General features: G+C 38.3%; 1 protein-coding gene across 5 annotated transcripts; it reads right to left on the reverse strand.

Moving 5' to 3' along the window:
- Positions 1-1,115: 1,115 nt before the first annotated feature.
- On the reverse strand, positions 1,116-26,636 carry LOC146459808 (neuronal acetylcholine receptor subunit alpha-10-like). Of its 5 annotated transcripts, XM_085088910.1 has the most exons (9): positions 25,314-26,636; positions 23,016-23,086; positions 21,617-21,711; positions 10,783-10,899; positions 7,890-8,032; positions 6,842-6,886; positions 5,767-5,876; positions 4,922-5,367; positions 1,116-3,253 (listed from the first exon to the last, which is right to left on the reverse strand). In XM_085088910.1, exons 4-9 carry the CDS (start codon positions 10,844-10,846, stop codon positions 2,517-2,519), a joined length of 1,545 nt encoding a protein of 514 aa, XP_084945036.1. In that variant the 5' UTR covers positions 10,847-10,899; positions 21,617-21,711; positions 23,016-23,086; positions 25,314-26,636; the 3' UTR covers positions 1,116-2,516. The 5 variants fall into 5 exon arrangements, with proteins under 5 accessions (XP_084945036.1, XP_084945035.1, XP_084945038.1 ...); XM_085088909.1 differs by lacking the exon at positions 25,314-26,636 and having other exon boundaries at positions 23,016-24,475; XM_085088912.1 differs by lacking the exons at positions 23,016-23,086; positions 25,314-26,636 and adding an exon at positions 21,999-22,408.
- Between the last annotated feature and the right edge of the window lie 581 nt (positions 26,637-27,217).

The raw sequence follows: 27,217 nt of genomic DNA on the forward strand, positions 1-27,217 counted from the left end.
TGTAGTATCGATCGCCGTCCACGCAGCGTAATAAGTTCCTTTTCATAATATAAAAGCACCAGCCTTTTTTCTCAGTAGCCTTAAAAAGTTTTGTATTTGATGTCTAAACAAAGGTCATCAAGGATATTAAAAAGGTTTTCACACAGTGGTTTTCACAATAGCCTTAAAAGGTTATGTATTTGATCTAAAACACGTTTGGAAGGAATATTCGTACTTATTCAATCAGCCATATTTTCACATAGCCCGGGATCACAGTAGTGATCTATTTTGTGAAAGGAACAAGGTAAGAAAACGTGTGAAAGCTTTTACACGTTTACTTACTACGTATTTGATGTGAACTGAAACCAAAGGCTATCTAGGTTCTTAAATGGGTTGAATAGTTGAAGATAAAATTGCCTGTTGCTCAGAAATCCCGGGGTACTCATATTAAAGAGGTTAAGAATTACGTTTACGACAAACGGCAAATGGCATGCAGAAATGACCAGGTGACCATGTTTATCCTATAATTGCCGCTCGCTGTTTTCAGTTTCACAGTAAAATCGAGTAGTTTTGCATTAGCATCAAAGGCCACAATTATTTTCCACTATTCTCACCTTTGTACTCTCTATTGCAAGAAAACATAAACGCGAATCTCACGTTTGCCGTTTGCCGTAAGCGCGATTCATCGCTTAATTTCTCTATTGTGGGCCACACGAGGACGCCTTCTTCACCCTCTAACTTGGTGTGGTATGGCATGGCATGGCATGGCATAGTATGGTATGGTATGGTATGGTATGGTATGGTATGGTATGGTATGGTATGGTATGGTATGGTATGGTATGGTATGGTATGGTATGGTATGGTATGGTATGAAAGAGTATACGGGATTGAAACTTACAAGGTGGAGTCCGGTTACTGGCTCCCATTTACTATTACGCGTTATCTCGTGTAAGGAGAAACTTGATGTTGATTCATTAAAATTCGCACTTGTCTGAGGAGTTGCGATTATTTATATTTTATAAAAGAAATAAAAAACTTGTTCCTCGTACATTGTTGAGTTATAACTCAACAATGCACTCGGCGCGTTTTTTTATTTCTTTAATAATGACTGCTCTAGGTACTTTGATTTATTTAAACCCACAACAGATCCTTTATCAGTGTCATTTTCGGCACTACAACAACAAAACCAAACTGGTTAGGACCACATTTCATGGTCTCTCCAGATTACATAGTCTCTTAAAAAATGTAGCTTATTAGTGCAAATTCAACTTTACACAAGTCTGTGATAAAAGAACATTTTTTCAGTCTTCAGAATAAAGAATCTGTTTCAATTGCTAGGGTAAAACAGGTTCACTTTTTCCTTTATATGTTTCGGGTCCAAATGACAACCTTTAGCTCAGTCACGCAGGTTTGAAATCTACTTAGTTCGTTTTCGCGGGTTTTCCACAGCCGAATATAAAAAGGAAGACATTTTAGAGTGTAATCGGTACACAGCAGATTATATCCAGCTTCTTTTCATAAAAATTTCTGAAATCAGCACATGTCAAGAAAACTGTACAAAAAACCATAACAAGGCATTATTTACAGCCTGCTCACGAACAAGAATGATGAAAAAAAAATCAAAGTAGCTCATGACAATGCTATATTTCTCATTAAGCAACTAAACAATTCAATCTTTCAATGCTTGCTCTTAAATCAGGTGGCAAAATTTCTTGTGCTACTGCATGCACGATTAGGAACACGGGAAGAGCAAATCATATTCTTTGAATGACAAAGGCAGGAGCAGGGGACCCGCCTGATATAAGCAGTATACCTGCACCTTTCAAAAGCTGTTTTTTTTTTCCTAGACCCTGATAACCTGCAGGTACATTGCTTTTAGGGCTGGGAACATTGTTCTGTTGTTCGTTCTTTTGTTCTCTCGACCAACCATGCATGTAGGACGTCGTAAACGGTGAAGGTCGCCACTATATAAGACTTCTAGTCAATCCCCTTGATCCCAGCACTTCCAGGAGTCTTAACACACAGACCTAAGCTTTAATCCATAAAATGTGCGTGGCAAGATACACATACATCAAGAAGCAAACGCGATCAGCCTACAATCCCTTTCGTTTTCTTTTTTTTCCCGTTACGAACTACACTTGCGCCTGAATCGTAGCAATACCAGAATAACTACCCCAATTCCAAATACCATTAAACAAATTTAAATGCCAAGGTGTAAGCAACACGGCAAGTATTACAAGGGCATGCGTTTATCAAGTCATCGCCAAAACCGGCCTTCAGTTAATAAACTAAGGTCTACGCCAAACGTTTTATTTTCCATTGTTTCGAAATTAAGATTATAAACGCCGCCATATCATGATATCAAGACCTAAACGAAAACCTCAATCACTCAATCTTCTGCTTTATCTCGAACTTTAGTTTTTGCAACGTAGGAAAACCTTCGGAAATGACAGCCATGAAATAAAAGCTCCCACTTTTAGCAACGCTATCATTTTGAGCACGCTGTCGGGCAGACAATGTACGACTGAGTCACGTGATCAAGGGACATACGCAGGCGCCTGCAGGAAACAGGCCAACACAGTCACCAACACAGCAATTCCAAACACCCATAATGAAAGTTTATCCATCACCATGGCAGCAATACGCCACTCCTCTTTGTGATTATTTAGTCTGTCGTCCACAACCGAGTTCTCGACAAGCGTGTCGACTCGGTCGAGAATCTTTTCTCCAAGCTGAAGAACTGGATCCTGAAAGCCGTCTTGTTGATTTAACGACAGTTCGGATGTGTTTAGAGACGGACATAGAAACCCGTTTGCTGTCGTATTAATGTGCCTGTAATGACTGTCGTACGGATTGCTGTTGTTGTTGTGTCCGTTCAGCACGCGAAGTTTGTTTCTAATCTGGACGGTTGTCCTAGCACTGCTACAAACAGGCTCCAAAGTCGTCTGTAAGGTTGACTTACGACCGGATCCTTTCCGAAGATTCGAGTGCTCTTGTATTCGTTTGAGGTTCTCCATACTGATCCCGAAGAAGTTCCCGAGATAGCCGAGGACGTATTTCCGAACCCACGAAGGCATCTCGATGACATCCGAGTGGTAGTATTTTAAGATATAACAAGTCCACACGAGGCCCACGGCCATCTCGACCATGCCCGCCATGTAGAATTTGGCGATAAGTGGGACTACGTCTGAAGATGGAGGAATCGTTTCTGCCACCACTAACATGAAAACTGTCATGGCGAGAAGGATGGTTATTGTCAGGGAAATGCGTTCACCTGAAAATCCAAAACCAAGCTGTTAGAAAATATCTACCCTGGGAACTCAAGATAGAGACTTCGACCAGAACCGAGCCTCTGGCGCCCAGGGTGGAAAATATCTTGCCCCCTTCTTAAAAGAAGGTGCTGAGTGAAGTGCCATAGTAACTTCCCACACTAAGGAAAGATCAGCAATAAGCCTGCGTGGCAAGCTGGTAGAAAGGAGAAGGAAGGAGGGCAATCGGGCGCGCGTTCGAAGATTCTGCGCTCTCCCCACACGCTCCACGCATCGGGTTCCCCTCCTTCCTTCCCGTTTCTATTGCCTCCCACACGGGCTAATCAACAACAGGAAGATGCGAAGTCTCTAGGAACTTGCCTACCTTGAAATTTCTTAAGACGTTTATTTGTTGCACACGTACTGTAAACTTACTTAATCTGAAGTTCTCTTATCTAGAACGCTCTTGCCGATCGCTCCACCAGACGATAGAGAATAGTCTCTAAAACTCAGGTGTGGTCTTCACCACGTTAAGATAAAGCCCAAGTATTGTTCATGTTTCCATACAAAATGCTTTTGTATGTAAACAATATCTCGGACGTATCATACTAAGACGGTGGCTTTATGAATATGATCCATGGGTATTAACTGTTAGAATTAAAATTTAGACGAACACAGAAACAAAATATTACTGTCAAGAGCATGCAAAACGACACAAAAATGTAGCCTAGGGGCTTTTGCTGTTTTTCGCAAGGACCGAGTAGGGAGTGAACAGACAGAAGCCGAGTGCCTGTCAGAGAATTAAGTAAATTCTTCCTTCGGTGGAAACTAGTAATTGTGTTGGAAGGACCACCTTAACAAAATAAAGGTACTGGATCTTGCAGTAAAGGATCTAATCAGCAACAAATTGTAGGGCAATTAATGCAAAAAAGAGCAAGGCTGATTTCACGGTCAGGGATATATGTTTTTTCAATATATTTCGAAAGGCACGGTCTTTCTTCTTCAGGGTATTTTTTAGGGTATTTTAGGTTGTTTTTTTTTTTTAGGTATTTCAGGGTTCTTTCACTGTTAACAGAGGCCTCTTTTCCGTTGTATTCGCTGAACTGACGGGCGCGAGGAAAAGAGATCTCTGCCCTGGGTCGAAACGGACTTTGATTCAACCGCCGTCCGTAGTCGTGGACGACGCTTACAAAACGCATGCCGGCCCTGTATTGTTTGCTGACCGTGACTTAAGCCCACTGTCTCTCGCGTATTCGTTTACAGTTATTCCGCAGTCATTTAGTGAGCCTGCATAGTGCTAAAAGCATCACGTGACGGCTCGGTCGCTAGGTAACCGTGGCGCATGCTCAACACAAACCGTTTCGACCCAGGGCAGAAGTCTCTTTTTCCTCGCGCCCGTCAGTTCAGCGAATATAACGGAAAAGAGGCCGCTGCTAGCAGGGAAAAGGGTTTCTAAAATACCCTGAAGAAAGACCATGCCTTTCGAAATATTGAAAAAATATATTTCCCTGACCGTGAAATCAGCGCTTGTTCTTTATTGCATCATTTGCTCCTTAGGTGATCTACGATAGCAGGGATTTCATAAGATGTTCACACCCCTCAAGTCCAAAATTAAAGCCGATACTTTGAGACTGAGCCGCTTAAAAAAAACTTAAAAGTGATAGAGTTTTTTTTTTCTGACGAAATTCACTTACCTGATTCAGCCGGAAGAACGAACGACACGTTAATCAACACGGTAATGATGACCAGCGGTAATATCAAGTTCATCATGTAGAACAAAGACCGCCGCCGGATTATTATAGAAAAAGTCACATCTGGGAAGGGCTCTTCACAACAAAAATACTTTACAACGCTCCGCTTGGCGGGAACGCCAACCAGATCCCACTCTGCACTTTCAGTGTAACTGTCTAGATCAGCAGAGTCACTCTCGTTGACGATATCGACGCGAAATCCGTCATACGTCCATGAACCGAACTTCATTTTACAAATCTGCGTGTCGAATGGGAAGTATTTGATGTCGATGCGACACTTGCTCTTGAACGTAACTGGAGCAAGCCATACGTTCTTTCCAGAGCTGTGCAGAACGACTCTGAAGTTCAGACGGTCTAAGTTTCCCCCAAAACTTATATCTTCGTCAGCGCTGTAATAGAATACATTCAAAAACTCATTAATAATTCATAAGCCCATTGACCTATCAAATGGTCGATAATACATCACGTGCAGTGACTTTATATCGATAAACCTCCTCCTTATTAGTATGCGGTGTTCTATCAGCTGATAAAACACTTGTATGCTAATTTCCAACGTTCACAGAACCATAATTGTTATGAACTCTATTGATAGGCGCTTTTCCAGGAATGTTTTTGACGCCGTTCAAAAAACTCGCAGCACGTGTTTTAACGGGTAAAACACTGCTGCTTGTGTTTTAAACATTACATAAAAGTCATTATTGGCGGCGATGTGTGAGTTACTGCGCATGATCATAGGTTCGCCACAAACTGAGTATAGATATTAACTTATTTTAGCTAAGTACGCTTACTTCTCATAAAGAACAATATCTGGACGCCAAACTTTCTTCGGTGACACATTGATTGATTTCAATCCTCCAAATTCGCTACTATTCCATGCAAGAAGCGGATTGGACCATATCTAACAATACAGAAATAACAATAAATAAGTGTAATGGTAGATTTTAAACCAGGCCAATTATGTTTTATTCAATCAGTGACACAGGCATACTCGGAAAATAAGATCTGAAGGTCAGTGGTTAGCCTTCGCCACCGTATTGTCTACATAGGCAAGAAACTTTGCTCCACATTGTCTCTCTTCATCAAGGTGTATATTAAAATGGGCACCAGCGACATACTGCTGGGGGTAACCCTGCATTGGACTAGCACCCCATCCTTTCTTTATGCTACAGAAGCCGGATTAAGCTCCTGCCACGGGAGCCAACTGAGATTCGCGCGGGAATTTTACTTTGAGATCAGTTAATTGCAGGAGATAATAGAAGACAACTGATACAATTGTGAAAGCCTACACACAAATTTCATTTTTAACTTATCATGCGATGTTAATGTTTTTTGTTTGTTTTGAATGTTTATTTCAGGTTCCTTCTTTTGTCCAAACAAACGATACCAGAAATCACTGCGCAACAATCCACTGCCCAAGACTTTTCTTACCAGAAAACCACGAAGGCAACGCAACGTCGCTGGAAAATATAATTTCGTGTTACTTGTTCTACTTGAGATTATTTCAATTCGTTCCACTTGTACAATGTGGCCGAACTATCCAGTAACAGAACAGGTGGGAGAGAGAGTAGGTTGAGACAGAGACTGAAAATTTACCGTCGTGTGCTGGCGTCCTCTACAAAACCTTAAATTTTGTCATTTCACGTTGTTGTTTGGCCGAGTCCAGCAAATTTATAGCGTATGTGCAGGGCCTTTGTTGTTCTCATTAAATTCTATTGTTTTGTGACGTTCCCATTGCCGTCGCCCCCCCCCCCCCCCCCTCTTAGTTTTTGGTGTGGGGACGGTTACATTAAGCTGTTTAGCAAGAGATTTCACTTGACATAGAAACTTTAAGAAATATACCAGCGCAAGTTTAGCTGAACTTACCTGTCTCACCCAAGCACTTGATGTCAGAATTTGATTCTTTTCGTCCTAGTACATTAAAGAAAAATTAAAATCGGATTTGGCTCTTAATTCTTGCAATAATGCAAAGCGTTTATTTCAGCGACTTTAATTTCTATTATTATTATTATTGTTGTTATTATTATTATTATTATTATTATTATTATTATTATTATTATTATTATTATTATTATTATTATTATTATTACTGGTGACAATTCAACTTAATTTAAAACTCAAACAACAGTTCTCTTGGTTTCGCATATTTAGACCTTTAATTTCAATACCTCCTTTAGGATATTTTAGGTAAAGATGGTGCTGTCCCAATTGTCTTCAATTTCAGTGTGTTTGGGACGAAATGACTTTGGAATCGTCAATGTTTTATCACTTGATAGAATTTCCTTCAGCTGGAAATTAAACCTTCTCATTCACGTAAATTTTCCCTCAATTTGCGTTAATTGCACTGAAATACCTTAATCAACAAGTGTCAATTTCCTACAGTAAGCGGTAAATCAGCTATATTATTGTGATGGCCCTGTCACTTGCTCTTTATTCACCTCTTTAGTCTGCAACGCAGACGTATTTTTTGAGGGAGACGGCGCCAAATATTCCTTTGTGTTTTAAACGGTGACTGCACCTGCGATTCGTCTAGTTGTTTCTTTGTTAATCTATAAAGCTATAATGCTTGAAATGTCTATCTTCTATACCTTTCTTTTGCCAAAAGAATACAAATATTCAATCCCATATGTGCCTTATTTGGAGAGCTAACAAACCAATGAAATTGCTTCATTGCTGTGACGCAGTTTTCGAGTGAAAGTCACCCTTTGTTTAAAATGGCAGGTTTTCTTAATATAGTGAATCATGTAACCTCCAACCAAAAGAGAGCCTTTTTACAATTTTGAATGCGAGAAAAAGCCCCCAGGGGCAAACTTCGTATGTTCAACGAAAAGCAACCCACTCGACCCTCCAAGCCCACACAAACACTTCGCCTGGACACCAAACAAGGATAAAGCTAACCGTAAAGTGTTCTTACCACATCAACAATTTGATTCAGTGTTAAGCCAAGTGTAACGACGACAGCATCCGTATCGTTGACCACTGGCCGCTCGTTCAAGTCGTAATTGGATTGGAAGAGCTTCTTCAACAACGCTCGTTCGTGCTTACTGGCTTTACAGCCTGAAGAAAAAGTTATAAAAAATTAACTTACCCTTCAAATCCCTTCAGTGTCACTACAAGTTTAAACGAACATAAACTAAAAGGCATTGCAAAAGCTTCAAAACGAAGAGAGCCTGAACAAAGTACTCCAAAATAACTTCCATTTAAGTTGAACTTTCAAATAGGCTCAAAAGTTATAAAACCCTTGTACGGCATAATAAACAGAACCAGAGGAAAATACTGCCCTGATACTGGTCCATTGCTCCCATTTGTTTTTGATGACTCAGAATTTTAAGCGGAGATTAAAGGCCAGAGCTGTACTTCAATGGGAATTTTCCTTTTTTATAACTGCTATTACATGACGGCTTTTCACGACGGTAAGGCATGTAGATGAAACAATAAATCACAAGAAAAAATCACCTTTAGTAAAAAGAAACAATTTCAAATAGTTAGCTAATCGAAATAAAAACAAATTATCACACGAAAAATTGGTATTCTTGGAAGTCACTTTTTTATTAATAGCATTTTGAAATGCTATGTAAAGTTCAAACATTTTCCTGGTGTCGTCTTTTATGGCTTTATAGCTATAATGAAATCTACTCCACAGAGTTCCGAAAAATTGAGTGAATTTAAAAATCCCTTACAATAAACTTGAGAATATTTGTATCGTCACCCGTTCGAATCAGTCACGCGACGATATCATGAGCGAAAGAAGCGAGACGAGGAAACTGGGGCGACAGTAAGCTGTCTGCTTGCTAGCTATTTCGGAAAAGAGACCCTTTACCATTCGCGATGAATACATTTTAAACTAGAGATAAGGATCGAATCTGCGCTCTGTTCGGTTTCCTAAGGCAGTTTTTTAGCTTTCTAATCTAAATTCATGCACTGTCGTTTGTATGGTTGTTGGGGCTGGCACTGCACTTGTTACTAGTTTTTCTACGGTTGAATTTCTATTCCACGCTACTGAGTCAGGCTTAAGTCATCTACGACGGAACTAAATATATCCGTTCGGCATTTTGGTTCTGAAAACACCACTATTAGCCTTTCCGTGACATCAAAAAAGGCATAGGTAATATTTCCCTGCAGCGTTTAGACTAAAAATCGTCTCACAAATTACGTTGCCAGCAATGTTACTATCGACCAGACGTATGAGAACAGAGCTATAAACGTGACAATTGAAATTACGCTAGAGGAAAAACTGCCGGAAAAAAGAGAGCAAAAATAGGCCCATCATTAAGACAATATTTATCAGTGCATTATCATCCTTTCATCGTTATGAAACGGATCTAGCTGTCTAGATATAATCATTCTGTTTTAAGATGACTGCAAGCGTTTTCGTTCGGGGGCACAATTAGTAACATCCAACCTTTGTTACCCAATGTACATACAATGTACATAGTAACGCAGAGAAACAGGCACTTAAATTTTGCCCCAAGCCCGGCCGAGCGGTTTTATTTTTGAATTTTCGTCGGTTCTCTAAAGCATTTCGATCAGTGCTGTGCAGTACACCACTAAATAAACTGTAACAGTGAAATAATTCCGTCGAGCCAGTGTGAGCTAATGTAAGAAGTAAGACTTATGAATTTATTTCTTCAGGTCCCAGTTGTTACGTTGCTTATCAACTGCCGAGCTAAGGTACCCTCCACGCGTATCAGTTTCGATCGTTTTTAGTTGATAACGTATATTTTTGAAAGCTCGTTTTCTTTTTTCTTCACACATCATTGATTCATTTTCATTTATCGAAAACGATTGAAAAAGCAAGTATCTAGCTTCTTCTATCGATGTATTAACGTCAACGATTTAGAAAAACATCGTCTAATTTCATTATAACCTAGATCCATGAATTTATATTTACCTAATCTCTTCTTAGTCTACACAAATTTTAAACAATTGTTCAAAGTCTGGAGGAGTGAATTTGCAAATTCCTTTAGCTTGAGTTGGCTCAGTTAATAAGTTAATTCGCCAGTATATTCATATTCGTATCCAATTCTTTTCATTGCCAAAACTTCTCATTTGCCAAAAGGGAGCTCGAAAGAATGCCACAGGGTCTGCCTCTGGAGATCTGGAGATCCAATCCGTAGTTGGAGCAAGCTGGTTCATGTTTATGCACTGCATGCAAGATTCTATAATTGGTAAACTTAGTGAAAATCCCGAAAACGTTCGAAAAATTGCAGCATTTTAAAACTAAGATTGCAATTTCCCATGTTTTCACAGCAGGTCTATAACATGTGTATGTAGCTGGCGGTTTGTTCGCGCAAAGATGACAGTTTGATGAAGCAGATCGTTATTTGTCTTATTCTATTACATCTACGTATATTAATCTTAGTTGTTTTTTTTTTTAACTAATACCAAAATGGCATGGAAATTGGCATCCCTTTCACAGCCAAGAAATGCTCTATCGGTTCATAGTCTAGTTTTGTGGCCCTTTAAAATAATGATAAATTTCACTATACCCTCTGCGACATACTACGGGGTGAAATAGGCAGACCTTGCAGTTGGAGCCTCGTAAGACGTTTGTTTGCCAGTTTTGAACAGTCTCAACAGACGATTCTAATACTCAAGGCCAAAACTTTTTATCGACTTCACGCAAAGTTGATTCCCGCAATAGAGCAAAACAAGAGAAATAGCTTTAAAATGAACTTTGACAGAAGTTAGAAGTTTAGTGAGGGCTTATTCAGATTTCAAAAATTCAAAAATTTTGTTCTAATTGTAATAACTTTAACGAGAGTTCCCCCATTTAATTAGAAAGTAACAGATTTAAAGCCACATACCTCCAATAAACAAACTCCAGACAAATAACAAAGTGATTGTATCCAAAGCTCGGATCCTCCGCATCCCTGGTTATCAAATTCAGTCGATTTGCCTTCCACAACTTATGTTTATTTAACCTGAAAGATATATGTAGTTGCATTTTATTATTCGGGAACGGTGTAAATTTACAACTCTTTAAATCATTAATAATACGTTGTCGCCAGCTCTCCTGTAATGAATCAAGCGTCCAATCAATAGCATTTGTATCAATGATTCTTCTGACGCAGCCCGCACAACCGGTGAAGGACATCTGCTTAGTAATCATTTTCACAAAGAAAGCCATCTTTGAACGCAAAATTATCAACCGAATTAAGTGAAAACAATTTTCAGACAGTTATGTTAAAGCTTAGGGGGAAACAAACGATAGTTATTTGCAATCATTTGTATAGGCCGTAATCTCCTGTTACTTGGTTGATAGAGTAAGGTGTTTTTTGCATTTATTTGTATACAAACCGCAGGAGACGGACCAAATGGTCACAACGTCAGTTTAAAACCAATTTGTTACGATTAAGTTAAAATGAACAGAGTTTGAAAAAAATAAAATTAACTTCCCCACGGCATTTGAAACTTTGCACGCTCATCAGGAAAAGATTACTAGTTTCGGGCGAATTTTATAGCCGTAACTTGTAAAAACGGATTTCTCGTGTTTGGATTAAAATGAACAAAGATTCCAAAAAGCACTCCTTACAGCAACTTAACAAAGGGATTTTGTACTTTGCATGCATGCATAAAAAATGCTGCTTCTTTGGCCGGCCAAAATTGATAGTCTTTAAATATTTAAATGCACTGACCAGTACGAAAGACAAAATAAACCGCCGATCGCTGTAAACTTACATCTCGGCTTTTAGTTTTTGAACATATACAGTCTTCATTTTACTGACCTTTCTGCAAAGGGACAAATGTTAATGTCTCAAACTATTACGCTGACTCAAATTTACAGTTAGTAATAGATCCAAACCCCGCAAACAATGCAACCTTTTTCACTAAATACGGTAAAAGCCGACGTAAATTAAGGTTTTCAAACACGTTGCATGAAAGAGCAAGCACTCATATTCTACATCAAATAGGCACGATTTCAAAGGAATGAAGAGCTACCCTTTTTAAGATCCATCAAAGACTTCCATACATAAAGGATGCCAACCTATTTTAAACAAATTCTAATGTATTAACGCTTGCCTGCGGTATACCACTACTAAAATGTGTCAAATATGCATTATAAAATATAGGTCCATCTCATAATTTTCCCTAAACTGTGTTAGTCTCAGAGCCAAAACTTGTGTCACGAATTTCTCAGTGTTTTAATTCTTGAGTCGTCTGGGAAAACAGATTGTGGTCATTCATGTGAACAATGCCGTGAGTACTTTCTCGTGTCACTGCCATTGATATAAAAGCATAATGAGCATAACTTTCATGTAGAACTGTTTTGCCTTGCAGAAGGGGAGAAAAAGCTAGGTTGAAACCCCAAAATGCAATAATTCAAATGAAAATCTAGAATGATACTTTCCTTTTTCTTGCAAAATGCCTCGGATATCAGTTTTTCCCCTGTTTTGAGCAGACCGGGGCGAAGTCGAAGTAGGTTTAAAAGTGTCATCTCACCGTTGTAGCACCAGGTACAGACAGGGTATGCACATCGGAGTTTGGACATTAAGGATGAAATTAAACCCTAGCGCTATTAACATTTCGCTCTTATGATCGAACGGCTAACGCTTGAAACCTCAGCTGTCGAAGTTTCTCAGTCTCTCAGGTGCTAAAACCAAATATTTGTTTCCACTCCTCCACCAACGCAGTACCACAGTTTCTTTAGAAATTAACCCCAAAAAATTAATTCTCCTTCTTCCCGAATTAGCATATTTGATTGGAGATCAACAACGCCGACATGCGATTTATTGTAAGGATAACTCCTGGCAACGTCATGTTTGAAATTTCCATGATTTTTAAACCTTCCTTGAGAACTATCACCGTTTAGAATAAGTACCAGTTACTTATTCCTCTACTTAGTTTGTTAATGGCTCACCGACAAATTAAGGTTAATACTCACAAATTTTAGGCATTTTGTCACAATAAACATATTTCACAATTAATGATAGTTCAGAAAATTAACTCTGCAGTGTATGTTAAACTGCTGAAGTGAACTCATGAATTTCCCACTGAACGTTTATATCGACTGAGATACATTGCAGGGAGCGATTTTTTTTTTTTTTTTTTTTTTTTTTTGCTTTGCCGGATTGGAATAAAATAATTTTCTGCTAGTTAGATGTGTCATCTAGATATTAATAAACAAGGAATATAACGTGTAATTTTTGTTGAAACAAGACATTCACATTGGATTTGAAACTGCCCGTCGTAACCCGTCACCTGTCAAATTGGTTACTATGGATATTTATTTTTGCTTCAGTCAACAGGGGCTGAGGTGGAGTTTGGAGGGCTTATATCCGGGATTTTACAGTACGTTGAATATTTAATTTTGCTTTAATGCAATGAACACGACCTTTTACGCATGGATGTCATAACATACTGTTCTGCTTTAAATATTTAATTTCGTTATCTGCGCATTCTTCAAGCAAGAAAACGAGTGTTTCGTTTTCATATGCCCACTTCATATTAGATAAACGAAGACAAATTATTACGTAATTTAGATAGCTCAGAAATATAAAGTTCTCCAGCAAAATTTCAGCTGAAAATTTCGTGGCACTGTAACAGTAATTCCTTTCTTTTTCAAAGGGTCAAATACGCTGTTAAAATTCGAAACAAGGTGAGCTAGCGTTTTCGTAAAACTAACAACGTTAGGGAGCTGAGCGACGGCGGCGACGGCAACGACAACGCCGCCAAACAATAGGTTTAATGAGCACCAACAATCGATCTGCACGTGCGTTTCACATTTTAGTAAATTTCTTTGCCGTCCTCTGCAAAACAACAACGTGAAATGACCACATTTAAGGTTGGTGGAGAACGTGAACGTCCGACGGTGAATTTTTCACTTTCTTTCTTAACTTGTACGCCACTCCTACCAATTTGGTTTCTGGATAGTTCGCCATTCTTGTAATAGTTGAGCGAGTTGAAAAAATCGCGAAGTAGCACAAATGAAATAAAGATATATTTTCGGGTGACGTTTTCGTTGCCGCTGCTGTCGTCGTTGCTTAACCTAACATGTCGTAACTACGGGGAATAAGATTTCATTCCCTGAGACTTTTATATAACTGAAATAAATATTCAGTTGAAGCATACAAACAGTTCAAACTGTACACAACACGATCTGGGAACAAGGACACAACATTTTCAGTATTTTGGTTAAATGACTACACGTTTGAAACTGTGTTTGAAACGCGTGGTCGTACGTGTCTCAGCAGATAACTATCATTCTATGCAGTTTCAGTAAATTACAAAGCCAATTTTCCTTGTACCTGAAAAGTGGATCGGTTTCTGCAGATTCGTAGATAAACAACTTCGATTCAAAGGGTTATTTCCAACGGAAGACGACAATCAGCCTTTCAATACAGCTTGAATACTGCTCCATACACTGTCTTAGAAGTTAAACTCGGAAAATACTTATTTGTGTACTGAGACAGCACTAAAGTGCAGCAATATAGCAGTTGTAACAGTGGAAAAATTAGAGTCAATTGTGCGGAACAAAAACGTTTGAGCGATAGTTTTGTTTTGCTTTTTATCTAATCGGGCTCGCACCATCTATCTATACGCGAAACGTAATTCAAACAGCCGTTATGAAATCGTCGTATTAGTAGCGAGCGCGGCTAATTGCAGTAAGAGGATTTTTGTAAACAAGGGATCTCAAGAATGAGCTGGATTGAATTAAGTTTGAGAGAAAACTACAGACCGTCAAATAACTTCACTTTCGAAATTTAGTTTATAATAAATAACATTGAGGAAAGAGAAATAGACGGTAACTATGATGTGGGTATTGGTTTAAAAAAGATTATACCTTATTAAGGTTTAAGGAATTGATTTGAAAGATTATACCCTATTAAGACTGACAATGCTAAGAGGACGATTTGTCTATTTTTATATTAACTCCAAGTTGAGATGTGGACTAAGCGACCCAATGGAATGTTATTTTGGTTAAGTTATCTTCACACTCTTGATAGATTTTTATTTTTGTATGTTATTGTTAATGAAAAGTTAACAATTTTTAAACGATGTCGGAGATGAGCACAAACCACAAGTTGTCGAGCATGAATTCCAGAGTATTCCAGTTCTAGAAAATTGAAGAACATGGCAACAACAATAAAAGTGACCGTTTATTTCATTCTACAGGTGTATACCCAAAACAGTGTTTGAAACCGGCTGGGGCCTGATACAACCGGCCTCCGGTACACTGTTGTTAAGTTGGACATAGTGCTCCATATGATGGGAGCAAGTACGGGCATATGGTTACATTATTGCTGAGCTTGTTTTTTGTTTCGTCTGTTTAGATTAAAGATTAAAGGTTAAAGATTAAAGGTGAAAGTGCTTTCTATTAAAACGCCATGGAAATAAACGTGAAACGAAGGAAGGGACACCACACAAATGAAGGAACTAGAGAATGGCTACTAAACAAATAACCGAAGGATCGGACCCTACGACAAGACGTACGGACGCAGAAAGACAACCGAACGACAAAACCAATCAAATGACGACCGCCGGGCGAGCAGCCAACCGCACAAAGAATGCGGAACAACCGAACGCACGAACAAGCGAACGGAGAACCGAGAAAGGAATAGTCTATGATTTAAAAGACTAATTTTATAAATTTTATCCATAACTGAACGAGCAAGAGCCAGAGGAAGGATGTTTTGTTTTCATATATATTCACTTCATATTAGCTTGAACATTTAATTTCGCTTTAAACGTGTAATCAAGTGAGCTCGCCAAGATTAAATTAGATACAACGCAGACTGAAAGAGTATGGAAAATAATTAGCCTGTTCAGAAAGCCTGTTACTCTCGTCTGGGGTACTCCAGTGAGATTTGGTAGCTAGTTCATAAAACGCGAAATGTTAAATGGCGTGAACAAAACATTAAATGTACAGGAGTGAGAAACTGCCTGCGCCTTGTGCACATCTCCAACATCAGTTTGTTTGTTTGTTTTTTAAGTTTTCATTTATATATTTAATAATAACATCAATTTCATTTCATTTCATTTTACAAATTCGCCCTGAGGCAGGTAGGCATACAATTCACATCGGTTTTAACATTATTGCTTTTTCATTAACACTAACATACGACAATTAAAAACCTATCAGCAATGTGAAGATTCCATAATCACAATAGCATATATCAAATGGGTCGATAACTTCACATTCTTTTCGGTTAACTTGACTGAGTTAATTTAAAAATAAACCAACGGTCTGGCCTTATTTGTTATTTTTATTTTACTCTATTTTAGTTTTTACAATTTTTATTAGCCTTACATGACACAGAATAGAGTCAAATTTTACAATACTAAACACTACTCAGTACACTAATCACGATAATTACAAAACCGTAACAATACTGACAGTATTATACTTGCAATATTTGCAAAACTCACAATACATTGATTGCATACTTATTACCTAATTCTATACATTGTAAGGATAACAAAAACACCGTTTTTACAATTACAATTAACAAGATGAGCGTGAGAGATATAAAACTATTAAACGGACAAACGGGATATCAAATAATTACCATGTATACGAAATTTTAAAAAAGGCTCAGTTCACGGAGTACTGATATACTATAATGTGATTTATACAATTATTTGAGGAAAGAATGAATTAAATTTAACTTCCAAGCCAGTGTAATGCCCAAATGACCTAAGTGAATTAGAGAATAGAGGGCCTGGCTCCCATTCGGTGACATGCGCGTTGTATTTCAAGTAATTTCCAGAAATCTGGACCAGATTTTACGTTAAGGGCATCTGATTGAAGGAACAACTTCACTGCGCTGTGGTCTGAACTCGGCGGGTAGACAATGTTACAACTTTTACAGAAATATATCAGGTTTTCAGACACCAAAAAGTAATCTAAAATGCTTTGGATTTTGAGTGCCTTGTCCAGTCTCCAGGAGAATAGCCTTATTTTTCTCCGCCATACATCTTGTAGAGAATATATGGGTTAAAGAGACGAAATTTTATCAACAGCAGACTTTTTACAATCTATTGATCTGCCTCCTACTTTGTCTTTGGTACTTGTTGACGACTGCATCCCACACGGGATGCTCGGTATCCTGGACTCTCTATTCTCAAAATCCCGTATTGCAGGACTGTGCTTATGTTTCCTGCATACTTGTAAAATGTTGCCCAAAAATCCCGTATGATGGGTCCCGCAATTTGTCTTTTTCATTAGCTTACATACGTGCAAAGGCGCTACCTCATGGAGCGTACTGGCAAAGGTGTTATGTGACATCATTACATCAAACTGCCAAACCTTTTCTTAATTTTTTGAAAGAGACCTCAAAGAGGAATACTTGGCATGATATTTCATCAGTAGGATTTATGTTCACTCATTAGAAGCATAAAATGCTAGAAAACTCTCTACAGTGTTACCGAAAAGTGTGGTTATGATCGGCATCAAATTTCTCCTTGTAACATCAATGCCTATTCAACCCCTGAGTTCACGAGAATTAAGGATATCATCACCCAAGGTGAATTTTCTCGATATTTTAATAACTTCTCCCCAGTACCTTTATATGAAAAGTACGGGGACAAGATAGGAGAATTTGTTCTTTGATATTAGGGGTTAATAGGTTAAGAGGAAGCCGCATTATGTCAGAGAACAGTTGCGATGAGTATGGGCAAGATTTTAAAAAACGTTTTAAACGGATGAACATGTGACACTGACATTAAAAGTAAAGACATCAATCATCATCACGTTCCCTTTCCTTACGCAGACAAGAAAATAGAACATATTCAGCTAGACTTGCTAGACTTACGTCGAGCTTACAGAGCGCGAAGCGCGATCGTCAGAGCTCGAGCGAGCGAGAGCTCAGGTCCATTCAATTAAGAGAGCGAGCGACTTTGAGAAAATCTAATATTCAGCTTAAAAAAAGTGTGGTCAATGTGGCACCACGAGTCTTAATATTGAAATAAGTTGTGATCAGTTCAACTTGCGCTGACACGACAAGCGAGGTACAAAATCCCCCCCCCCCCCCCCGAAAAACAACCCTCTGTTAACAGCAAGTTTTCCCATACCGTCGAAAAACCTTCATGTAAGGGATAAACACTAGGGTAGCTATGTGTAAACTTTGAGGGTTATACATATTTGCTGTAGTATTTCACAAAAGCAGCACTCTTCAACTTGGTGTTTTTTGACCTTCGCTTATGCCTTCAAACCATTCTGCGACATTGACACCAACCAGAACCGCTGTGAAGAAATGGGCTTTAAAGGATATCCTGTCGTTAAACAGAAATTAAAAATAGATTTACCTTCTAATAACTTACTTAATCAATTCCCGCCTAAAATGGCATATTTACTCGCATTTCACCAAATCATAAAGTTCCTAGACAAAATGCTTAAAAAAACTTCCAATAAATTTAAATCACAAAACTTAAACGGAGACCCCTGAACTGAAACTCACATTTCCGAAAACGGAAAAGTTGGAGATGTTAACGAATACTTTCTGTCATACCTCAATAATGGCGTGGTACATTGGTTGGCTATGCAAGGAAAAACAGGAATCAAAACCCCCATTAACTCCAAACCGATCTGGTGCAACCATGAATTCCACTTATTTTGAGCATGCAATGCACCAATCGACAAAATTAAAATCGGCCCTAAAAGCGCCCGACCCCGCAAAAGTGATAACGAATAGACAGACGTGCTGAGATCGGGACTTTAATGTGTTACCATTAATCTTACAAACGCCAAGCAGGCAGAGGCTCTAATTGTAATCCACGACCTTAGTTCGGAAAGGAAAAACAGATGTCCTTCGAAAACTAAAATAATCTCTAGTGCTGTTCATTTCGTACTTTTATAAATAAACTGAGCAAAGATTTTCTGACTTTTGCATTTTCATTTTGCCTTTTGCATTTTCGGACATTTGCATTTCCACTTGCAAAACCTTTAAAGCGGGCAGCACAGCTCAGCATCTGAAAGCTTACAATTAAGTTAGATTTATTTTGCACAGACTCAAAAAAGGCGTATATATAAAAACAATACCGCGGGAAAATACTGCTTGAATTGTGAGTTACTAATTCATCCACAGTATCAAACGTTTAATACGACCACCTTGTACAGCATAAGAAAACAACGTTCCAATGACAGGAAAGTATAACGTGAAATCTTCAATTTATACGGCCGCTATTTTAAGGATTTTTTCCATCCACTCAACCGTTAGAACCACCTCAAGTTGCACAGCATAATAAACCGCGCCACAGATAGGTACTGGTCAGTAGCTTTTTTTACTATATCAAGATCAAACTAAGAACTATCTTGTATAGATACTGAACAGCACAAAAGAAAAGTTCTGCTCAATAGCTGTCATTCGAATGGTCATTTTCTTTTTAATAAATCTTTGTTGGCACACAACACAAAGAACAACATCAATAACTATAAAATGTGAAAACAATCAGAAGTAGGAACTGAGAGACCTTGTCGTAAACTTAATAATAAAAAATACAGACTGGAGAGGAACTTTTTAGAGAGGAGCATATTTTTCCATTCGCCTTTGTAATAATAATATTTTTCTGAAATTTCAAAATGTTGGGTTTCCTTTCGAAACATCTGCAAGTGTATGTATACTGTTTAAAATATAGAACTAGAAGAAACAAGCAAAGTCTCGCCTGTGGGAGATCTCGTAATTGACTTGCGGGGATGGCATAATTCAAGATAATTTGTTTATTAGAGAGACGAACATCGGTGTTTTGCCTTTGATAAACCAGGTTTATGTTTCAGAATAAAAAGATTGGTCATATTTCAGCATTTCATCCACACCTCAAAAGTTCAAACTATCTTGTATGATATTAAAGAAAAGCATTACTCAAACGCTTTCATTTGAATGGTTATATTTTTACCTTAAAAACTTTTCGTTCACAGACCCATTTTGTATACATGCAGCATAGCTAACGGCAAAGTATGAAACCACTTCTCAATATTAATATCCCTTACTCGTTTGAATGGCTACCCCGAATTGTTGTTTGGATTTCATAACAATTTTCACCTTAACCATCAATGTCTAGCCAAATGACTCGCGAGCAGGCATTCCACGGTGACTGACAGAAAAGGTACTGGATTACAGTAACAATCGCTTATCAGAGATTTTAAGTAAACCTTTGATTGACAAGTACGCATACACGGGATTTCATTTCAGTTCCCGACATATCAGATCAAACATTCGGCAATCGAACTTAGTCGATTTACATAATCATTCATAAATCGTTCGAGTAAGTTCGATTGTCCAAATCCATAAAATAAAATCAAGTTCATCAAAAAACTGAAACGGAAACGAAACTGAAGGGTTCGATTTAAGAAGACTTGATTGGTCAATTACAAATAAACCGTCTACCTTCGAGCTGAGTAAGGCTTTCGTTGAGCTTTGCTCAATTTTCGAATTCACCAAAGAGTTCTATTCATTACGTTCGATTCTATTTTGTCGAACTGACATAATCGAACGTGGATTGACTTCGATAAAGTTCCTTTCTATTCGTGTGAAACTTCTATCCTTTCGTACTTTTTCAATTTTTTAATTCAATCTTTGTTTCTTTTTTTCAGTCACTTGTCTTGCATTTTGCTTCTCGAAGTCACGTAACAAATATACCAATCGCCTATTAAAGCAAATTTTCGCTCACAATGCGAACAAAACAAACAGTTGTTACTTTAATAATGTCCTTACTATTACAATAGGTAAAGAAAACTTTCTTTTCTTGATTGGCCCTGCATTAACCTCAACAAGATTCATTTATAGTTATAGCAAACTTGAAGACTATCGACTAAATCGAAAAAGAACGCTCCGCGATGCCCACAAGTGTACACTTTTTTGAATTAAAACCGCGAAACAGACTTAGTAAATGGGAAAATAGGTTTATGAGAACCGATTATTTTGCTCGCACCAAACACTCACGTATTCTCAGAGTTTCCTTGCTATTAACATAATTAACATTTGCTCTTGCATTTGAGCAGTTGTGCGAAATACAAACGAGAGAGCTAAAAGTAATTGCCGAGTGTTGGTGAGGGCCGATGCTGCACGCATTCGATTTCAAGCGTATTGTCTAGTCTCCGATCGATATTAAATGATATGACGACGTTATACTTGCTATTTGTTCTGATTTACGTTATCTCTGGCTGAGGGGGGATTTTGTCTGTTGCAGACAAGGGCGAGGGCGGATGGCGGAAATAGTTCGGGATTTTATCTGGCGGGCCCAGTTGTGCAGACACAGAACTTTGTATCTTCAAGTTGAGTGTTGATAACAGTGGCTTATAGGGTAATCTCTGAGTCCCTGTTTTGCTTCAGTTGTCTTTGGGTTCTGGCAATTTTGTCTGTCCAAGAACACAAGTAAACAAACCGGCCTTTACACCTTTAGTGGCGCTTTGTGTGTAGCTATATCTCAGGTGCCGCATGGTGCTTGCCTTTGGCAGCAAGATTTTGGTTTTTAATTAAAATTATCTCAGTTACAGTAACTCAGCTAAAGTGATAATTTATTTATGATGTGCTGTACTTTGCCGAAAATGGCTATTCAAGACTTCAACTCACAACGATCTTCCCCTCGGGCTTAATACCAACTATAGCACCTCAGACTTCGCAAAAAAGCATTATTTGTAACTTGCTAACAAAAAATTTCAAATTCCGGTTAGTTCACAAAGGTAGATGTTTTGATACTCACGTTTTCGACGACAGAAGACTGCAACACAACGGTCTTCAAACGGAGAAGCTGTTTTCCTTCTTCCTCTCGATCTGGATAAGGTTTAGTGACCTGGACTGAAGAAAAAAAAAATGCCATTACAATGAAGTCGAGCCGTGCTTTCCTTTCATGTATAACGTACACGACTTCGTTTGACAACTGACTTCACAAGCGCTGGACAATCATTACAGGAAGAACGCTAAATATGTCTCTGAAAGTAAACACGTTCAAAAAACATGCAAAGTACGCTATTGTCTCGTGATCTTCCACCACGTTAGTTGGCACGCACCTGCAATTTAGAATGATAGATGGCCGCTCATCGCCAAAAGGAACAAGACAAGAAATCAGTTTTACGGTTAATTACTAAATTCGTTGGCAAAAACAATCAACGTGTTCCAACACTTGGGGCCAATACCATGGATACCAGGTACTTTGTGAGCTGGTTTTCCTCCCAAGAGATTACTTTACCAAGGAAAAATAGCGTTGTAGACGAGATAAGACGATCAAAGATCTTATCATAGACTGGTCAAGGCAGAACTTGCTTCGACTCGCCGAACAAATCAAGTTAAAAGCAGATTTCGACCAGCCACCTATTACAATTAATCCCTAGTGCAAAGTGCGAAGGCTTTCAGATGCAATGGGCTGTATTCACATTGAGTCATGTTTTGTTTTTATAAACACAACGCGCCTTTTGTTCGGTTTTGTTTTGCAACGGGTTTGGCTAATAAAGGGACCCACGCTGCGTTGTACCACTCGTTAAAATGCATTTCTTAGTCATTAAGTCGTCACTGATTAAAATTTGTGAGAGGTCATATGGGGAGAATAAAAACTATCGACGAGTTTTAAACTCATTTTTATGAAATACAGTGAAAGTCTCATCCATATTCATGCCAAAAATCCCGAAATCTTTTCAACGCTCAATTAACGTTATGTCATTTAACGTCCAGGTCGTGACGTCAACGTAAACTCCTGTACCTCTATCGCCCGTGCACGACATTAGCCATTAAACAACGGGGAAAAGGGGAACGTGACTGGAAAATATAACCTGTACATATGCAAAGCACGTGTTCTGTTAAATATATATATCAACCAGGTTTAGGCTCCGTTCTTGAGACTTAAAAGAAGCAATAACAAAGCACCACGGAAGATAACTCATCGTTAGCGAACATTCACGAAATTTAATCATTAAACGAGGAAGGAACAGGGAGCGTGACTAGTCAGTGAAATTTGTATACAAGTAAAGGTTGTGTTCCGTGAAAAAAAGTTAGAATCATTCAATAAGCTTTTGGCTCCTTTCTTTATGCCAAAAACAATAGGGTTAACTTTAATGAAGCAATATGCAGATAAGTTGACAATTATTTCCCATCACGTCGCATGTTACCTTTGACAAAGTCCTAGATCTTCTGCGGGGGTTTACTGATTCTCCAGTGATTACAGCGGGTATACAAAGATCTAAAACAAAGTGCCTTTCCGGTGAAGAAAGACGTTGTAATAAGATTTTAAAGGTCATTGATTCCAGCTATTTTATAGTTCCGAACTAGTTCGATCCTAGTTGATTGTGGATTCAGTTAGCAGACATCGTCATGTTTGAGAAGTCATTAACAACAGCGGTCATAATGCGAAAACAAACGTACAAGTTTGGCCAGTAAGGAAGTCATATGGGAAAAAGAACTGTCTTATGAACACTGCAAAGCTAATCAAACAACTTCTTTTTCTTTCATTACGGAATATTTCTGGTGATCAGGCCAGCCTTCTTCGGGTACCTTAGACCTGAGGAAGGCTGTTTTGGCCAAACAAAATTAAGATAAATTACGTTTTTTGCTCAGCTTTGCAGTAACCATTAGATTTCTAAGACACTTAGTTTTTAGCTTCACCGGAAAATTCAACAGGATCATCGTTCATCAGCTGTTGCTGAGCTCAATCTAATTCAAACAGATATACACCCATCCACGCTATGTCAGCATTTTGTGATGTGGTGTTTCAAGGCTGGCAAACAGTCTATCCACCTTCAAAAGAAAGCTTCTTGATTTCCTTAGTTAATTGTATGAAACGTCCGACTCTGTTATGTCTTTATAGTCTTACCACCGAATGTTAAAAAATCTAAATACAATGTCTTTAGTAGTCTTACGGTCCTAACATATCTCCGAGGAGACCTCCAGTATAAGCCCGGGGTTTCTTGAGGTTTCCTCGCCACTTCTTACTTCTTCTCTTTTACTATTATTATTCACTTACTCTAAGCTGTCCATGCATGGCTTCTTATATTGGGCTTAACATTTCTTTCAGTATTTCAAGGCGTAACGAGCGCTATCAACGAGGCCATAGTACCTTATTCTGTGACTGTAGTCTACCAAAGCACATTTGGGCGGGTAGTGTGGCTAAAATTGACAATCTGACTACAGACTACAGCCCACATTTTCAAAGCATGTTTTACTCTAGTAAGGTTACGCCTGTATGTTGAAAGTAATTCGGGTTTACTTTGCTTTTCCTTTGCCGACTGCACTCTGTGATATGTTAGCAAACCTTGCGCCACTTTCTCAACCAATGACTGAGAAGTTAAACCAAAACCAGTCGTGCCTTGCTTTTTAATGCTTTAATAGGGATACTCCTAAAACAGTGTACACTATACTAGGGGATACTGCGCTTGACGCCGGTTACATGTATTTCCTCCCAATTCTGATTGATTCATTGAGATTTTTGCGTCTGTTATGATTGTCCAGAGTAATAACTTTGGTGTTGGTAAGTTTTACGACACTCAAATGAAAACCGCTCTCTGTATTGGTTTGCTGCAATTCAAACTGGACTCAAAAATCACACTCTTACCGGATTACAGATTTCAGGGGTCACCCACAACCTCCCCCCCCCCCCTCCCCCTGTCTCGCGTTAAAGGGGAAGTATCACGAAATTTGCTGTCATTTCAAAACTCAAAAATGTTTTACTGTCAGCAGAAACAACGAAAATATTGTCATGTTTGTTAAAAATTATCACCCCAGTGCAATAAAACTGTCGATTAGTGCCACTGGCCAGAGACAGGGTTGGCCGGTTTGGATTGAAACTTGAAAAATATTAGGCTAATGTTTTTCAAGTTCTCACATTTTTTTTTTCAAAAATGCGCTAGAACAGATCACGAGTTGTTTCTTTCAAGAATTGAGTTGATTTCGTTCCTCTTGTCATTCTAGAATTATTTGGCATCTGATTGAAGGTCTTATTTCATCATTTCATCATCATTTTAACAAAAGATATCAAAAACCCCATGATACTTCCCCTTTAAGCTTTCAGTCGGATGCGAGGGTGTAGTAATTGGATTGGATAACTTTATTTTAACACGGTAAATTCGTCAATACAGAGCAAAATTGACAAACTCTTTACTAAATACACCATATAAAAATTTATTCCAAAATTAAAAACTACCTGGAAAAAACTGACTGCTCTACATGAATGCGTGATTCTAAGAATACAATTAGTTACTGAAAGTCATTTGAAATGTACACTTTTGTAATGAAAGTAGAATGTCTCGATTGGAGTATTGATGTTCAGATTTTGCAAGGTTGCGAGTTTATAATTTGTTTACCTACAATAAGACTGCCAAAACTGACAAGACCGAACGTTTTATTGAATCTAGAAATTGTAAAGATAAACTACAATCTTAAAAAAAGAAAATTGATGAATACAACATACGTACCTTTCGAGCTTTTGATGTTAGCTGAAACGCAGGAACTTTTTCTGTTATCCTGTTATTTTATGCTTTCGTCTGTCGAGCTTTCGCTGACGAATAAAATTCTTTTCCTCAAAACAACTATCGAGATTACCTTTACTGCGATTGAATAAACAGATAAGGCCACGGTAAGGGTAGCTCTCTAACGCGGACGAAAAAGGCAGAGTAGAAAAAGGTCCTGACCTCTTTAAAAGACTGATGTTTAAAAGCAATAAGTAAGTTAATTACATTTCGACAATTGATCTTCAGACTCTTTCGTCTCACCGAAAGATGAAAAAATATCCCGTTATCAAGAAAAAAATTGATTATCTCGACAACGGATGCGTGCGGTCAAGTATTGCGTAAAAATGTCGTATTGAAAGGGGCCGTCAAAGAAAGCCCTTTGAGCGATTGCTTTTCCATGCGAGAGGCGTTGAGATGACTGCGATAGGATTAATGTGAGGGCCATTGAAAAGTCACGTGACAAACGCTTCTGGAAGCATACCCAAAAGAATCATTTCCGAATGAATGGCGAGTTGAGACAAAAAGGCATTGAGAGGAGTGTATAAGTCATTGAGATTGATTAAGTAATATAAAGAGATTAATTTGAAAGCAGTTATTTGGTCATTGACAAATTGGGTGATGAGCTATTTGCCTCTGAAAAAGTAATTGTGCAAACATTTCTGAATGAATGGCGGCTTTCAGGAACCGGGACTTCCCACACAAAAAGCATTAAGAGGCAGGCATAATACATTGAAATAGATTAAATAACACTGATATAAGCCGAGGATTAACTTAGTAACAGTTATTTGGCCATTTCTCTTCCGGAAACACAAGTAAAGGTATAAATTTCTGATACCTAGCTGAAGCTGTCTGCCAATTCATCGCCAATTCCACGACTGCTAATTCGACAACCAATTCGAAAGTGAAGGGAGCGACAGGAAAACCACAATCGATTAGCTATACCAATTTATTGACAAAAAAAGAACCACATTGAATTACATTTGCAACTAAAATATTTCTGCCGTCTGACCTGGGAATGCTTTGTATTGAAGACAACCTCGTCCCTAGAGTCTCTCCTCTTCCCGTACTCTCTCGCCCCAGGGGACGGGAAGAGGAGAGACCCTAGGAACAAGGTTGCTTTGAAGGGTCTACACAGCCAACTCAGGGAGCAGTGAAAACGCTGCAAGCTGTTCACATGCACTGGATCTATGAGCTCAAGCTTTTAATTTTCTTCTGCATGAAATCTTTATGCTTTTTACAAAACGAAAGTGTCAGAGGTGTTTGAGCTCTACTGCGGAGGAATTACACACTGATAAGGTAAATATTGTAATTTGGAGAAATAATTGTAAGTAGCATTCACACCAAAAATTATTGCCTGAACTTTTTCGCTGTTTCAATGAACAAACGGCGTTTTATTTTTCTTGAAGGGCGAGGTATTTTCGGCTAATTGTACAAATTTCGACGGATAATCAGTTCAGGAAAGTGCCAGTAGTTTTAACCAATTTTTTTTTTTTTTTTGAAATTTCAGTGCATCAAATTTACTTATGCTACGAAGTCAAGTTTTGTTTGACAAAAAGTGAAGGATTCCATAGGTTGGATTCCTGATACCTAGTTCGGAATTCCGGATTCCAAAGCACTGGACTTCAGATTCCAGAGGCAAATATTTCCTGGATTCTGGGTTACGTCTGGATTTAATTAACGTTCATTGCGCTTGCGATGTTCTATTTCAAGTTAACAGGAAACGGGTTTTTTTATCTTCATTTCTTAGAATATTTTCTTTGATATGTAATACCAGTTGCAGTTCAAGATGTTATTATAAATTAAAGCGAAGCGAGGGAGTGAGGATTATTACTATTCTACCGTAAATTTAGACGGGCATGAAAATTTTG

Source organism: Pavona decussata, unplaced genomic scaffold (assembly GCF_977016875.1).
Source record: "Pavona decussata unplaced genomic scaffold, jaPavDecu1.1 SCAFFOLD_216, whole genome shotgun sequence".
Taxonomy (NCBI): Eukaryota; Metazoa; Cnidaria; class Anthozoa; order Scleractinia; family Agariciidae; genus Pavona; species Pavona decussata.

Coding starts and splice junctions, on each gene's coding strand:
- LOC146459808 (XM_085088910.1), bottom strand. CDS start 10,846: ATGCGGAGGATCCGAGCTTTGGATACAATCACTTTGTTATTTGTCTGG. Junction 6,887..7,889: donor TGAATCAAATTGTTGATGTG/GTAAGAACACTT, acceptor TTAATGTACTAG/GACGAAAAGAATCAAATTCT. Junction 5,877..6,841: donor CAAGTGCTTGGGTGAGACAG/GTAAGTTCAGCT, acceptor CTGTATTGTTAG/ATATGGTCCAATCCGCTTCT.